Source organism: Dendrobium catenatum, unplaced genomic scaffold, assembly GCF_001605985.2.
Source record: "Dendrobium catenatum unplaced genomic scaffold, ASM160598v2 fragScaff_scaffold_1284, whole genome shotgun sequence".
In the NCBI taxonomy this organism is placed as follows: Eukaryota; Viridiplantae; Streptophyta; class Magnoliopsida; order Asparagales; family Orchidaceae; genus Dendrobium; species Dendrobium catenatum.
In genome coordinates, this window is record NW_021319746.1 from 1090811 (window position 1) to 1107341 (window position 16531).

General features: G+C 33.0%; 1 protein-coding gene across 1 annotated transcript; it reads right to left on the reverse strand.

Annotated features, from left to right (window-relative positions):
• Positions 1-575: 575 nt before the first annotated feature.
• LOC110113265 (plant intracellular Ras-group-related LRR protein 7) lies at positions 576-11383 on the reverse strand. The gene is made up of 9 exons (XM_020845764.2): positions 11111-11383; positions 5996-6065; positions 4427-4473; positions 4129-4237; positions 3952-4037; positions 2695-2785; positions 1267-1352; positions 1051-1137; positions 576-738 (listed from the first exon to the last, which is right to left on the reverse strand). Exons 1-9 carry the CDS (start codon positions 11207-11209, stop codon positions 628-630), a joined length of 786 nt encoding a protein of 261 aa, XP_020701423.1. The 5' UTR covers positions 11210-11383; the 3' UTR covers positions 576-627.
• Between the last annotated feature and the right edge of the window lie 5148 nt (positions 11384-16531).

Consider the following 16531-nt stretch of genomic DNA (forward strand, 5'->3'; position numbering starts at 1 on the left):
TATATATATATATATATATATATATATATATATTATCAGCTATTATACTGTCTATTTTTTGCTTTTTGGTTGCAATATATGCCACCCATTCAACAATGATTTGGATTATAAAAAAATTCACCGCCGGCGAACAACTCGTGCTTAGCTTGTTCATTAAGTAAGCAAATTGACATTAAAGAATCATTTTGAACCCGTTTTTTAACAAGCCGAACACAAACTTTGTTTAACCGTATTTGACATTCCGAGGAAAGTTTTCTTAGTTTTGTTCTTTTATATCATAAAAGAGCAAAACTAAGAAATATTCGCTCCAAAATGCCTCAACTTGAAGCATCATTATATTTATTTGATCACAGATAAATCAAGCATAAGATTTTGTTTGTGACAACTTTAAGCTTTGTTTGGGAGGGCCTTTTTACAGCTTTTAAAAGCAACTTTATAGTATAAAACTTTTAATTTTCGTACTAGAAAGCTACTGTAAGAAGCAGTAAGAAAGCCGTCCCAAACAAAGCCTTAAACTACTGCTTTTTTTCTATTTTCAAGAAAATTTTCTTCTAAAAAATAGCTTTACAGAGCAGTAAAAAAGCCACCCCAAATAAAGCCTAAATCACTCAAAGAGAAAAATATTCATCACAAGTCAATGCCTTCATCAAGTCCTTTGGAATTCATCAAAACATTGGAGTTAATCTGCTTGTCAAATTTTCTCTTTCTCCTCTCTTCAAATTCTACAAAGCCTGCCATCTGAAAGAAGATAAATTTATATTTAAAAGGGTCATAAACCAGATCACAGGCAAAAGTAAAACAAAAAGATGGATTTGCATGCACAAAAAGGGTTACAAAATTTTTATATATTTATGATACTAACATCTAAATAATGTTTAAATTACATCAAAAAATATATAAAAAAATATGTATGTTATTTTAAATTAATTAATATAAAAAGATTTGAATGCTGCATAAATAAATATAAAAATTTAGCTGTCACATATATAAATATATAAGAATTTTATGATATGTATGTAATCCCCCAAACAAAAATATATAAAACCTTACTTGCTGAAACTGATCCGATGTAATGGGATTAGAATGAAGAGCTATATTCTGCATAGATTTGCAGTCCTTGAACAATTTTGGAGGTAACTGTTGAAGATTTTTTGAATCAGTATATGAATTTCAAATAAGATAATGTGATACAATTGAAAGGCTATTTCGTTGGTTAAATGGAAGGAAAAACGGCATTTTCATACTCTTTATTGCAACTTCTCATACCTGATTCACCCTATTATTGTTCAGCAGAAGAGACTTCAGGTGGCTGAGATTGCAGAGTGATTCTGGTAGTTCTTCAATGTTGTTGTCTGTAACAACAGGAGAAAAAGTGAAAACAGTGAGAAAAAGGTCAACCCGATTAAAAATACCTTGTTCAAGCAAGTTTTTTTTTTTTTTCTTATTGAATTTGAGCTGAGAAAATTAATGCTTCGTTTGAGACGTTTTTCTTACTACTTAAAGCAGCTTTTTTTGTACTAAAAGACTGCTTTAAGAAGGAGTAAGAAAGTCATCCCAAATGAAACCTGACTTGGACTTGAACGCCTTCTTTTAACTTGTTTGTTAGTTTTCTTATCAACTTTGAGCCATAATAATGCTTTAGTTGAGCCTGATTAATTAAATATTTGATGCTAATGATTTAAACATATATGCTTTATCACTAGAAATAAATGAATTTATGTGTTTTAATTAAAATTAGCATATTTCACTAGATATTATTTATGTTGTTCTGAGAAGTTTAAAAATTTATTAAAATAATTTTAATCTATATGCTTGGCAATATATTTATATTTGCATAATACTTAAGCCTCAAATAATGCACAAAATCTATAAAGTGAATGCTACAACTGATGTGAAACAAATTAGGAATTGATTATAAATTTATAAAAAATTGATTTAAGCGTAGTAACAATAAGTTAATGTTTCACCAAATGAGATTTTAGGAATTTAAGAATATCAATATTGTTTTGGCAATTCATTACACATCAAAATCTCAAGAACTTAAAATAACTTCAATCATAAACATAAACTTAAATGCTGTAAACTTGAAATCCACCATTTAACATTTAGAAAAAGTCACCTTGAGTTTCCCCTCAATTGGAGCAAGCAGAGGGTAAGGCCGACAGTTTGAAGGGGAGAACAGTGTCCGGCCGGTGGGGAGAAAGAGGAAGAAGTAGATAAGCCGCAAGCCACAAACTCCTCCAATGACTGACATTCGATGTGTCATGTAGGTTTCATTTGGGACGGCTTTCTTATTGCTTCTTAAAGCAACTTTCTAGTACAAGATATAAAATTTTTATATTAAAAAGCTGCTTTAAGAAGCAGCAAGAAATCCATCCCAAACGAAGCCTAAGTGTTTAAGGATGAATTTAGCGTCAACCATTAACCTTAGTAAATTTTACAATTCTGACTATAACATAAGGCGTGATAAAGCAATTATGTGGTTTGGTCATTTGCAATGTTGTTAAGCAATAATTCACAGCCCCCATACACCATTCTATACAACTATATGTAGAAGCTACTCAAGATCAGGGCCATCGTTAAGCCTTATCCTTCTTTTTAAAACTAATAAATTAATCCTTCACTATCATGTTCCCATATTAGAAAGAATTGAATTAAAAAAATACATATTCAAAATATATGGTTACTAATTACCGTTTGCCTGCAGCTCCTCCAAGGCAATGCAACTTCCAATGGATGGTGGCAGAGACCTCAACTTATTGCTGGATACATTAAGTAGAGATAGCTGCAATCAAATAAAGGACAAATAGCATGAAAGCTCCGTGATGTCTTAAGAATAGATATTAAATCACGAAATTAAAAAAATTATAAAAGTGAATTTGACTCATTTACTAAAATAATGTAAAATTAATTAACTACGACTGTCATTAAGAGTAATTAAACAGTAGTGTCCATACAAAAAAGACAATTAAAACGTATTTTTTGCGGTTAGGATGCACTAATACTAGCTTAGAAAAGACTTAAAATGACAGATTGCAACTCTTTATAGAAGGCTTTTGCTAAATTGAAGATTTTCTTATTTACTTTTGAGCTAAATGTCATCGAAGCACATAAACTGGAACAGAAAAAAAAACTCCATACAACATGGATGTGAGGATATCACAGTTATCTGAACGAGTTATTACCACATTGATTATCTTTGTCAGCCATGATAACTTACTGGGAGAGAATAATTTCTGCCTTAAATAGAGGCCTACTAGGTTTCTTTACTTCAAGGTCTCTAAGCCATTCATAACCAAACACAAGGTGAGATTTTATGTGTTCAAACAAGCAACCACAAAAGACAACTCATAACTAGAAGGGCATTTTCTCCATCTTGACTTACCTTCACTAAACAAGCATTTGTAATCATTTTTCATTGGTTCCTGGCTTTCAATTATTGCTAATCTAATTTAACTGCTTCTTTGGCATGCCATAGAAACTAAAAGAGTTAATTCAATTGTTTTAATTTACTGATGAAAATCATCTACTGTAAGTTAGACAGAACAATAATTTATCACATATTGACATCCTCATTATATATGATAGGGGTGTCAATTCGGGTCAACGGGTTGGATGCGGGTCGAACCCGACTTGACCCAGCATTAAATGCAATATTTACTAGTGTAAAGCACTAGTGTAAAGCAAGACTTATATTAAGACCTGACTTCTAAGGCAAGAATGGTAATGTGATCAATCATTATGAGAGTATGTGAGTGCTTTTATATGAGTGTAATATCCATAGAGAGAAGAAAATATAAAAGAAAAGGCTAAGCTTATGTTGCTTTAATTAGGCAGATACTGGATAGTGAAAAGGACAAAACCGGAACAGCGGATAGATTAAATGATCATTTACAAGTGTAAAAGAAATGCATAAAAATAACTACTTGTGCCGTTCAAAGAAGTACTCACATTATGTAGCTTCCCAATTGTATCTGGCAAGAATGTCAACAAATTACCAGAAACGGAGAGCTGTTCTAGCTTGTAAAGAGAACCCACTGCATAGAGAAAACACATGATAGAACCACTGAAAAACATAAGCGGCCTGCCTTTACTATTAGATAGTATAGAAGTAGTACTCAAAAATACATTCATCTGGCAAGATGGAAATCTTATTTCCATCAAGTGTAAGAATCTTTAAGGAACGAAGACTTGCTACGGTGTTTGGTAGGCTTTGAAGCACATTATTTGCTAGGATCTGAAACATAAAAATGATTTGAAGTTAAAAAATGCAGTCCTGGTTAAAATGTAATTTTCTAATCAAACCAAGCGTTCACTTGCATACATATAGTAAAAATTAAAACAAATAAAAACATAAGGTTGTAAAACAGAGAAAACAAAAATGCATGAAGAAAGAAATTATAGAAACCAGAGATATTAGCCTCACCAGACGTTGCAACTGAACTAATCTGCTGATATCTGGAGGAAGAACAGCTACAGGACATGGTGATCAAAATTAAATTCCATGAGAGAGATAATTTGAACTAAAAATGGAAAACTGCTTCATATGGTAACACAAATAAAAAGGAAACAAAGAGGTGTATAAAAACTTTCATTGGATGTACTGTTGTAAATAGGGTTTAGTGGTTTACACCATAATCAGGTAATCTATAGCATGAAATAATAATAGAAAACTAAGACAAGGCCCAGAAGAAATTACAATAACCTCATAGCATACATGAAAAAAATGTAAATTCAACTATTCATTAAATACACTAAACATGAACTATTATGAGATCAAATTTACCTACAAAAGAATTTAAATAGAATAAGAAGGTAAAAAGAAGTATATACAAAGAAAGGGAAGTTATTAATCCATGTGCTCTACCGTATTAGAACTTTATCTCTAATTCTCGAGGCAACATTATGTGTTTTATGTGAGCCAATGAGGCATATTTGCGAATATTCCAAGACTAGAAAACAATACCCACTAATAAGATCATGAGCTGCCTTAACACACAAACTTTGGCGTTCAACTAAACAAGTAATTCTTCTCCTTCTGACATTTTGTTTGTTAGGGGGATGCGTGGACCAAAATGGGGTAAAGTTAAGCCAAATACAACAATGATAAAATCTATTTTCAACCAAAAAGTGTACACTCATAGATGAGGGCCAACCACTCAATATTTTTACAATAATATATTTTTTAACTATTCAACATGAGATTAAACTCAACAACTCTTACATGTAAGAGCTCTCCATATTAATCATCCCTCACCCTACATACTGAAGCTTTTCTTTATCATCAAGTATCTTGCATCAATAAATAGCTCACTCAACTATGCGGAGCTGCCATATGAGACGCCTGCCCTTAAATCCTTCTCAATCATAGTAGAAGGTCATCGAGACCTATGGAAGTCACAAACTACATGATCCATTTGATCCCAACTGAATTATCATTTATGATAACACTTATCAAGTGAGCATGGACCAAATGGGATATACCAGTTATCAAAACAATATTTCAAACAAAAAATTCAAGTTTATGAGTGAGGGCCAACCACTTAATATCATACACCAACATATTTTTCACCTATCTGATATAAGACTAACGTCAATATTTACATGAGTCTTAAAATTGCTGGAATTTATCTCCGCATACAAAAAGACATTATTTTTTTATTCGGCAATGATTAGGAGCACAATAAAAACTATTCATATCCAAATCCCATCCTAAAGGCTTGAAAATGTTCTGAAATTTTAGGCAAAACCCTAAAAAACTTCCATTCAGATGTAAGAATAAATTTAGAACTAAGAAGAAAAGACAACAACTAAAATTAAACGTCAATTAAAATCAGTGTTCATAAAGATATGAAAGATTAGATTCAGGTGATCAGAAAAGAAAATTTTTAATTTGAAATAATGCCAAAGAGAAATAGAATTCCATGATGCCAATATTCAGCTCAATTAAGATTTAATAAAATAAATAATACTCAAAAAAACAATATTGACTTACAAACATTATTGTTTGTCAAATCAATAGTACGAACATTATTATTCACATCAAGAACTTCATCAGGTAGTACCTGTTCAATAAGAACAAGTTTAGCAATGAAGAAAAAAAAGTCCAAATTCCTCCTTTGGCACATGATTTTCATAGATTCAATTAACAAAAAAAAAAACTGTTCAATAGGAGCACGGTTTCTTGATAACGCCAACAGTAATATAGAAGAAAAATACAAATACTGTTGTGGAACATGATTTATCGAAGATAAGTCAAAACAAACTATGAGCATAATGCTTCAATAATAAGTAAGAGTCAACATATTTACGTCATTTCAATACAGTAAAATGGTTTCCTTATTAATAATAATATCTTTTTTTTGTTTTACAGAATGTGATTTTCTTTTACTTTGGGCCACCAATTGCAATAAAGTTCAGAGAATTAGTAAACGAAAAGAAGACGGTGTAGTATACAAATGGTAGGTTCATGACCTTTATTTAAAGGAAAATTGAGCGGACTACCTATAGGACACTGTTCTTAACTGTTTACAAACACAGCACCCAAATATTTAAATTCAAACATAGAACACCAAAATTTTCTCCATCCCCCAAAATTACCACCTTGTCACTCCCAACTACCCATTGTTAACTTTTTCACCTTAAACAAGTGGAAAGCATCACAACAAAATCATGCATGACCTAGAACTGGAAGGCCTTGTTGGTATTTTTGTGAACACTATTTTTAGCTGTTTACAAACACAGCACCCAATTACATAGAACACAGAAATTTTCTCCATCCCACAAAAAATACCACCTTATCACTCCCATTGTTAATTTTTAACCATAAACGTGTGGAATGCATCTCAGCAAAACCATGCCAGACCTAGAACTGGAAGGCCCTGCTGGGAATGTATAATGCTAGACACCTTACCGGCACAAACAAGCTGCAACATATGCCAAATAAGGATGGTCATTAAAGGGAAAGTCCATTGTGACTTGGCCGGGAAGTTGCATAGTGTGTTGACTCTGACCAACTAACCATGTTTTGCTTTGGTTAGGATTATAACTATCATACTGTCCTCTAAGATAATGTTGAATAAACAATGAATGAAAATAACTTATATAGACTTGGAAAGTGTTTATTTGAAACAACTACAAATGATCAATTAGAAGAACAGTGATTATGGTTGCAACTAGGTCCACCTCATCTTCGTAATTCACACATTGCGAAAAAAGTGCAATATATAGTAGCCCTATCAAATCTTTCTGGTCAGCTACAATCATAAGGCACGTAGGAGGTGCGCACTAGAATGGTCCCCAATGATACCAAGCTCCTCCTGACAATGTTTGTGGTTGGAGAAGGGCAAAACTCAAAAAGGAACAATGATTCCACAATAAAATTTGATGAAAGCAAACCCTATCTAAACCAACAAAAACTAGATGACCTCTGGAACCCTCAAAGGATTGTTCTAAATCAAAGGCCAAGTGTTGGCAAGCATTCTGAAATTAGCTACATCTATTGAGGGTGTAGCACCACCAACAGCCTATGGAAAGGGATTCAATCCCTTTCCAGCATGAAAACAAAAGTAAGGGGACAATTTGGCCGAGTCAACCCATAACAAAGTTCATTTGGTTACTTCAAGAGTTGTACAGGTTTTTCTTATGAATTATACAAGCTTTGATTAATTTTTTGGAACCCATATTGGTGCAATAAAAAAACAAGCGCATAACTAAAGGAGGTTGCATAAAATCAGAAGTACAGAAAAAAGGAGGGTTTGCCAATCCATATTTGATATTGTAGAAGGATAAGTAGGGTATTTTTTAGGAAGATATATGGAAGCAAGGAGGTAAATAGAGAAGGGTCTAAACCCATGTAATATCATAGAATTGTGTTATCAACATTAGCCCATAATGAGGTCCCTAATTACAAAGATAATAGTGCGCTGGCTGAGTCAAGGAGATAAGGTCCGCCAAGAGCAGCTGAGCATTAGAAAGGATTCAGCTAATGAGCTTCATTTTTAAACGCATCTAGTTGTGGAGTATACTATTAAAGAAAAGCTACATGAGCTACCATCACCTGTTCTCCAAGAAAATCGTTACCACTTACCACATACTTGAGCAACCAGTGATTCATGTCTTTTGACTCTTTTCAAAACTGACCAGAAGATAATATATATAATGTTGGAGACAACTATCTTGATTATGAAAATTGTATCCACTTGGTAAGTTTGAAGTCTAACCACCATCTTATAGAATTTCCCTTGAGTTTGAAGTCATGAAATCACACAAAAGTGGAGATTTTCATCATAATAGACACGCATTCTACAAATTGCTTCCCATTCCATGGGCAAAGTTGGAGCCTTTAGTAAATGGGTGGTGCCCAAACTACTCATGATAAAACCAGAGAAACCCTGTTAAGTTGGACGTTTTGGATTGCAAAGTCATGAAGAAGATGGTAAAATTTTGATGGACAGGACAACAAAAAATGAGTAAATGAAAATATCAATGGAAAAAAAAAAAACAAAGAAACGGCAAACCAACGAATATGCATCTCGAAAAATAGTTTTTAAGTGGCAAAGGCATATCAGGAAATTAAAAATCTTGCTATTAATATTAACCTTGCTTTCTTACCGAAAATGAGAATATTTTATGGTGATTCTAGCATATTATATAACCTTATTATGCATTTAACTCATATTCGTAGCAGTCTTCAGTTATCAATTTTTCATTTAAGTTCTAAAACTATCATATATATTCAAAAGACTGTTTTTTCTGTGTGCAGGATAAATTCATTAGGCATTACAAAGAATTCATTTCCATTTTTTTTTAGGTTCTTATTAAGCTTGCTTTGCAATAGCAATAAAATGGATTACGTAGGGGCTGTTTGGTAGCAGGATTTAGGCTGGATTTGAGTTGGATTTGAGCAAAATCCAGCCAAATGGCCTAAAATGCAAAACCAAATCTCACAGCAAATGAAATCCGCCGTAGACGGAAAATTTCTCCTTTTCATGTTAAATCCCGGATTTTCGAAATCCATTGGCTCAAGAGGAAGAGTCTGCTCGTTAAATCTGCTCTATAGCCAAACAGTCACACTGGATTTCATAGATTTATCATGAATGTTTTTTTTTTTGGGACATTTAGGCCATTTAAGGCAAACTCACACACACAACGCATACACATGGACTCGAACCTTGGACCTCTTAGTTGGAAGCCTAAGCTTTCAACCAATAGGCCAAGAAGAGTTGTGTATTTATCATGAATGTTACCAAACAGTTTTCAGGATTTAGGCCCCTCAAAAAAGGAGGGCTTGCCAATCAATATTTGATATTGTACAAGGATAAGTAGGATATTTTATAGGAAGATCTATGGAAGCAAGGAGGTAAATAGAGAAGGGTCTAAACCCATGTAATATGATAAAATTGTGTTATCAACATTAGCCCATAATGAGGTCCCTAATTACAAAGAGAATAGTGTGCTGGCTGAGTCAAGGAGATAAGATCCGCCAAGAGCAGCTGAGCATTAGAAAGGATTCAGCTAATGAGCTTCATTTTTAAATGGATCTAGTTGTGGAGTATACCATTAAAGAAAAGCTACATGAGCTACCATCACCTGTTCTCCAAGAAAATCGTTACCACATACTTGAGCAAGCAGTGATTCATGTCATTTCATAATTGACCAGAAATATTATATGTAACGTTGGATACAACTATCTTGATGATGAAAATGGTATCCACTTGGTAAGTTTGAAGTCTAACCACCATCTTAAGTCATGAAATCATACAAAAGTGGAAGTTTTCATCATGATAGATACGCATTATACAAATTGCTTCACATTCCATGGGCAAAGTTGGAGCCTTTAGTAAATGGGTGGTGCCCAACTACTCATGACAAAACCAGAGAAACCCTGTTAAGTTGGACATTTTGGATTGCAAAGTCATCAAGAAGATAGTAAAATTTTGACGGACGGGACAAAAAAAACGAGTAAATGAAAATATCAATGGAGAAAAACAAAGAAACGGCAAACCAACGAATATGCATCTCGAGAAATAGTTTTAAGTGGCAAAGGCATATCAGGAAATTAAAAATCTTGCTATTAATACTAACCTTGCTTTCTTACCGAAAATGAGATTATTTTATGGTGATTCGAGCATATTATATAACCTTATCATGCATTTAACTAATATTCGTAGCAGTCTTCAGTTATCAATTTTTCATGTAAGTTCTAAAACTATCAAAAGACTGTTTTTTCTGTGTGCAGGATAAATTCATTAGGCATTACAAAGAATTCATTTCCATATTTTTCTGAGGTTCTTATTAAGCTTGCTTTGCAATAGCAATAAAATGGATTACGTGGGGACTGTTTGGTAGCAGGATTTAGGCTGGATTTGAGTAGTATTTGAGCAAAATCCAGCCAAACGGCCTAAAATGCAAAACCAAATCTCACGGAAAATGAAAGCCGCCGTAGACGGAAAATTTCGCCTTTTCGTGCTAAATCCCGGATTTTCGAAATCCTATTTACGAAATCCATTGGCTCCAGAGGAAGAGCTGCTCGTTAAATATGCTCTATAGCCAAACATTTACACGGGATTTAATAGGATTTATCATGAATGTTACCAAACAGCTTTCAGGATTTAGGCCCCTCAGAATTTCGAAAATCCGGATTTAGAGGATTTAAGAAATCCTACTTAAATCAAATCTCGGGTGCTACCAAACAGCTCCGTACAGATAAGCATGCTGCAACAACGAAGATGAATGATACCAAAGCCATCACCATCCAACTAATTAATACTTCAAAAATGATAATGTGGTTCTATTTTAATTAGCAAAGAACACACTTGGTAGCTCAGAGTATGTAAAGGTGGAAACCATCATTTGTATTCCCATAACCCATGATGCAAAAATAGTTATATTATTAATACTGTCACTGTTTTCACTACATAATCTGTACTAGCAAACTAATTATTCGAAAAACATCTAGCAGGGGAAAAAGATCAAATTATCGAATTCTGGAACCGCCAAATACAAAGTAAAATCCATCGCGGTTAATGAATGAAATCGAACAAGTTACAGATTACGCTAATCGTTTTTTCTTTTTTCTTTTTTTTAATAGTTCCCCGATGTTTGATACCTTAAGATTGGAATCCCTTAGGGCTACGATTCCAGTAGCATTCCATCGAGCGATCCGACTGGTCCTGGACTCTGCGTTCTTGCTGCAAAGACACCCCATCACCCAGAAATCTTTCTTCTCAACTTTCAATCAAAATCGCTATCTGAAAACCAGAATTCAGTAATCGAATTAGATTCAGGAGCAGACAAGCTATTGACGTAAAACGGAACAATGGACGGAAATGGAGACAGAAAGAGCAGGTCTTTGTTTTGAAGGGGCGTGATTCCAGACACCTCAAACATCTGTATTTACATGTTAATTTTTTTTAATATTTAAGTCAATTAAAATAAATTCGTAAGCACATCAAATACTGGAACAATTATTAGGTCAGGTGACCGGACGTAGCTCTACGTGCGGTCACCACTGAGATCGCGTCACGTGCTCTTACTCTTTACCGCGCGGCCCGACAACTTGACCCAGAACGGAACCCGAGAATGCTATGTTCGCGTATTGCTAGGTATTACTCGGTATTTGCTCGGTATTGCTATGTATTGCTTGACAACAACGAGAAATACCGCTCTGTGAAGACCAATACCAAGCAATACCGAGTTTTTCTAGAAAAACTCGGTATTGTTCGGTATTGCTCGGTATTTATCTTCACATAATGGTATTTCTCGTTATTGTCGAACAAAATCGACAAATACCTAGACATACCGAGCAATACCTACCAATACCGGGTTGTCATGGATTTAAAAAAAGCACGTGCGACATACCCACTATTCGCCGGTCGGGTCCGTTGTTTTGTGTCTGCTACGTGGCGCCTTCTCAGCGTTCACCGAACGTAGCTCTACGTCCGGTCACCGGACCAAATAGCTTTGAATTCAAAATCTTTTAATTAATATTTAAAATTTCCAACCAACAAATGAAATGAGTTATATAATTTTATTATTTCTATGCAATATTTAAAATATTAAAATAAAAAAATAGTATTTCACATCATCGTTATTATGAGTGATTGATTGCTTAAGAATATTAGCTTTTATTTTATTCTAATTTTTCCTTATGATATCTCAATTTATGTCACCAATAAAACTTAAATGCATGTCTCCAACAATTTTTTTGTAATTTTTTTGTTCATAGAAAAGTATTTTAGTGCTGACGTGTAAGTATGGTGATTTACATACATAACACTTTATTTTATGCTATTTATATATCTAACATAAAAAATTTTAATATTACATTCCTACCAATCATATAAAATTTTAATATCAAATATATCACTCCTATATTTCATTCTTACAATCCATACCAACCTATAAATTTTAATATTTCATTACATGCATGATGCACCCATATTTGTTCTATGGATGATAGACATGTGATATTAAAGTTGTATATATTAGCCATGTAAATTGCATGAAATAAAGTGGTATGTATGTAAATACCCCAAAAATGTATTAGTTAATTAGCAATTTTTATGATTACATAACTTGTTTGTATTTATAGAACTTTGACATAAAATTTTTAATTTTATCCTTATGATGGCCAACCTTAGCTATATGTGAAATTTTTTTTTATCCAACTATATTTCATTACAAATATTTTTATATTCATGACATTATTGAGATGGTCATTAAAATAAAAACTGAGTAACATTTAATATAAAACAATTGATGCGTTATTAACTTAGTTCAACTATATTTTATTTAGAAGGAAAGTGACACCAAGTTGATGAAACATTATTTAAAGAGGAAAGAAAGAGTAGAGATTAATATTATCAATCTCCCAATTGATCCAGGACTTGACCTGCAATTTGGACTTATGATGTGAATGATAGAAATAAAATTTTGAAGTGATTGTCTTTTAAAGAGACCTCATCAACCAAGAAGTCATCATTTTCCCCAAACATTAGTTGGAAATATTACATGCATATTTAATCCAAAATTATTTGATGAATATATTGATTGGCTGAAGTACATCGTGCAGGAAGATGATAATTTTTTGTCTTTATTTCTACCTATTCAAACCCCAATAACAAATTATTAAAGGCCAAGTGGTGGATACTCATTTATTGTGGAAGGGTTCATAAATTGGAAGAAGAAAAAAATATTTTAAGTCAGGTTGGAGGGTATAATAGTGTATAAAGCAAAGTCATACATAAATGTGAAGATTTAATGAAGAGTCAATATCATAATCTTCTTGCTTTATGGTTAAGTAAAGATGAGAAGAACAAAAAAGATTACAAAGTCATGTTGACTGCAGTAGTGGTTCGTGTTCGATTTCTCTTACATAAAAGGATTATAATTTCGTGGGAATGATGAGTTAGCCGAGTCAAATAATTGAAGAAATTTGTTGTGCTGCAACTACTCAAAATTTTAGTTCATATTATAAAAGATATTGATGACTCATACTTCTCAATTATAGTTGATGAATCCTCATGAGATGTTTATATAAAAGAATAATTAGTCATTGCAGTGCGATATGCGAATAAATTGGGGCAAATTATTGAAAGGTTCATAGGCATTAAACAAGTTGTGTCGACTCATGCAATAGCTATGAAGGCTTCCATTGAAAGTTTACTTGCAAAATACTCGTTGAGCATGCATAAGATTTGTGGTCAAGGATATAATGTGGCATCTAATATATGAGGGGAGTTTCATGATTTTAAAGCACTAATACTTAATGATAACCCTCAAATATTTTATGTTCATTGATTTACTCATCAGCTCCAATTTGATTAGTGGTTGTAGCAAAAAATCATTAGAATATGAAGCATCTATTTGAGATCACTTCAAGAATTGCAAATAATGTTGGAGCTTCATATAAGAGGATTGATACTCTTAGAGCCATCAAACATTATTAAATAAATTTTCAACTAAATAAGGGAGACTTGAGCAGTGGTAGAGGTTTGAATCAAGAGACAAGTTTACAACAAGCTGGTGACACCCGTTGGGTTCATATTTTCATATGTTAATTAATTTAATGAAAATGTATGCTTCGGTGATTGAATTGCTTGAAATTATCAAGGAAGATGTGGTTCATGATTAACATTCTGTCGATGCTAACATTCTAATAGATGCTATAGAATCTTTTGATTTTATCCTTACAATACACTTAATGATTGATATTTTTGGTGTTACAAATAAATTATCACAAGCATTATAGAGAAAAGATAAAGATATTTTGAATGCAATAAAATTGGTGCAAGTCTCCGAACAACGATTATAAATAATGAGAGAGAATGGATGTGCTTCTTGATTAGATGAAGTTTCACGTTTTTGTAATGTGTTTAAAGTTGATGTTCCTACCATGATTTCTACATTCAAGGCTAATTGAAGATAGTACTAAATTGTTTCTTTGTGTTTCATGTCTTAATCTAAGTAACTTATTATCTGTTTATGATAAGGGGAAATTAATTTAGCTTGCAGAGATATCCAAAAAAAAATTTAGTAGTTGAACTTGTGTATCTAGAGCACCAACTATCCACATACATTTTTGATATGCGTAGAAGCGAGGAGTTCTCATCTTTGGGTAGCATTTATGATATATTGAAAAATAAGTATTTGACTTGATTCCAAATGAAAGTGTAACACAACATTATTATAAAAATATAAAATAGAATGCAAAGTTTGTAATTTTCGTATTTAACAATTACAATGCAATATAAGACTTTATTTTGAATACTTATATTGAACTATAGGCAAAATACGCAACATTAAAGGGGCATCCAGCTTATCCAATAAAGTGGTGTTAGTATGTGAGAGATGATGAAAAAGAAGAGGATGAGCTAACAAGTCCTTTTCAAAATATAAGGTCACAACTCAACCAAGCAAATCAAATGAAAATCTTGTGTTACCATAGATGAGTTTTATTTCCTTATAAGAGGATGTTGATCTGTAATTTACAATGAAGTGACATGAAGTACACATGGCAAGATATAAACTGAATAAGTGTTATGTGGTTATTATTGTATGATCAGATGAATAGAAGGCATGTTAGACTAATGAACAAAATTGTAAGGTTATGATTGACCTATCCGTATGGTGTTGACATAACTCTTATCATGACTTTGAGATGTGGAAGGTATGTGACATGTGTCATGATTATAGCGGGCTACTTTATATGGAGCATCTATAGCATCTCCTAATGGAATATGGGAAGAATATGCTTTGATTGAGTGGTATGATGTCAATGGTTTCATGGTGGTATCTTAGACAGAGTAGACCAAGAGTCAATTGAGTTCTTAGTGATTTGTTGAGATGAACAAGAAAGGAAGCAAAATAAATGGAGGAGACTTCAAGCTATAGTTAATTAAGAGAATGAAGGCATATAACATTTATTAAAGGGTTGAGGTACACAGCTTGAGATGATTATTATGTAATATGAGAGGAATAAATTATTGTTATTGGCTTGGGTAAATTATTGTATAATATGGATGCATTAGTTATTATTGAGAGTCGAGAGTGACTAGGAAGCACGAAAGGTTGAGATTGCTGGCTTATGATAATAAGTGACGAAATAATAACTGAGAGGTAAACTTTATTGCTAAAGGTTCTTATGATTAGAAGACTATGCAGCGGGGGTTGGTCTCATGATGAACTACTAGGTTGGAGCATGCAGTTTGCTTGGGGATATCCAAATGATAACTTTAAAGTAGCCTATCAAAAGGTGTACTTATGGGTAGGATATTAGCAACCCGATTGTTTCTCACTAGTAGTTGGTCTCCCCAAGACGGCCTTGCGGGGTTGATATAGGAGGATATCTTTTATGTTAACTTCTATTCTTGATAATATTTAGTCACATGTACGTTATAAATTGAGTGCAAAAAAATAGATATTGTAAGTCCCTTTAGAAATATTAAGAGGGCTGTGTCTAACTAAAATGAATCACATGTTGTACATAATTACTGCTAATTAGGCTTACTTGCTTGTTATAGGCCACCCTATACAATTAGCTTTGCTTAGACTCATGTTAGTATTTCTAGTTTCCTTAAATTTTGACTTAAACTTAGTCATTTTAGGTTAGATTTTGATGCCATCAAGTATATATATGTTAGGTTGTTGTATTTATTCAAGCTGAGTAATGGTGAGCTACATGAACATAAGTTGTGAGCTTTTGAACCTAAAGTTATATACTTATATGTTTAATCAATATATTTTTTGATTAAAAAATAAATTGTTGTATCTTTTTTATTATCCAGTTGGAGAAACTCTACACATAAATATATAAAATGAGCATATACGTACGGTTGGAGTAGCTCCAGTAGAACTCAACACGAAATGAGCATATACGTGAAAAGGTTGGAGTAGCTCCAGTAGAAGATAAGATTAGAGAAAGTCGCCTTAGATGGTTTGGTCACATAAAACGGCGGCCTTGCGATGACCCGGTTAGGAGAGTAGAGGTATTAGATTTGACTTATGTTAAGAAAGGTAGGGGTAGACC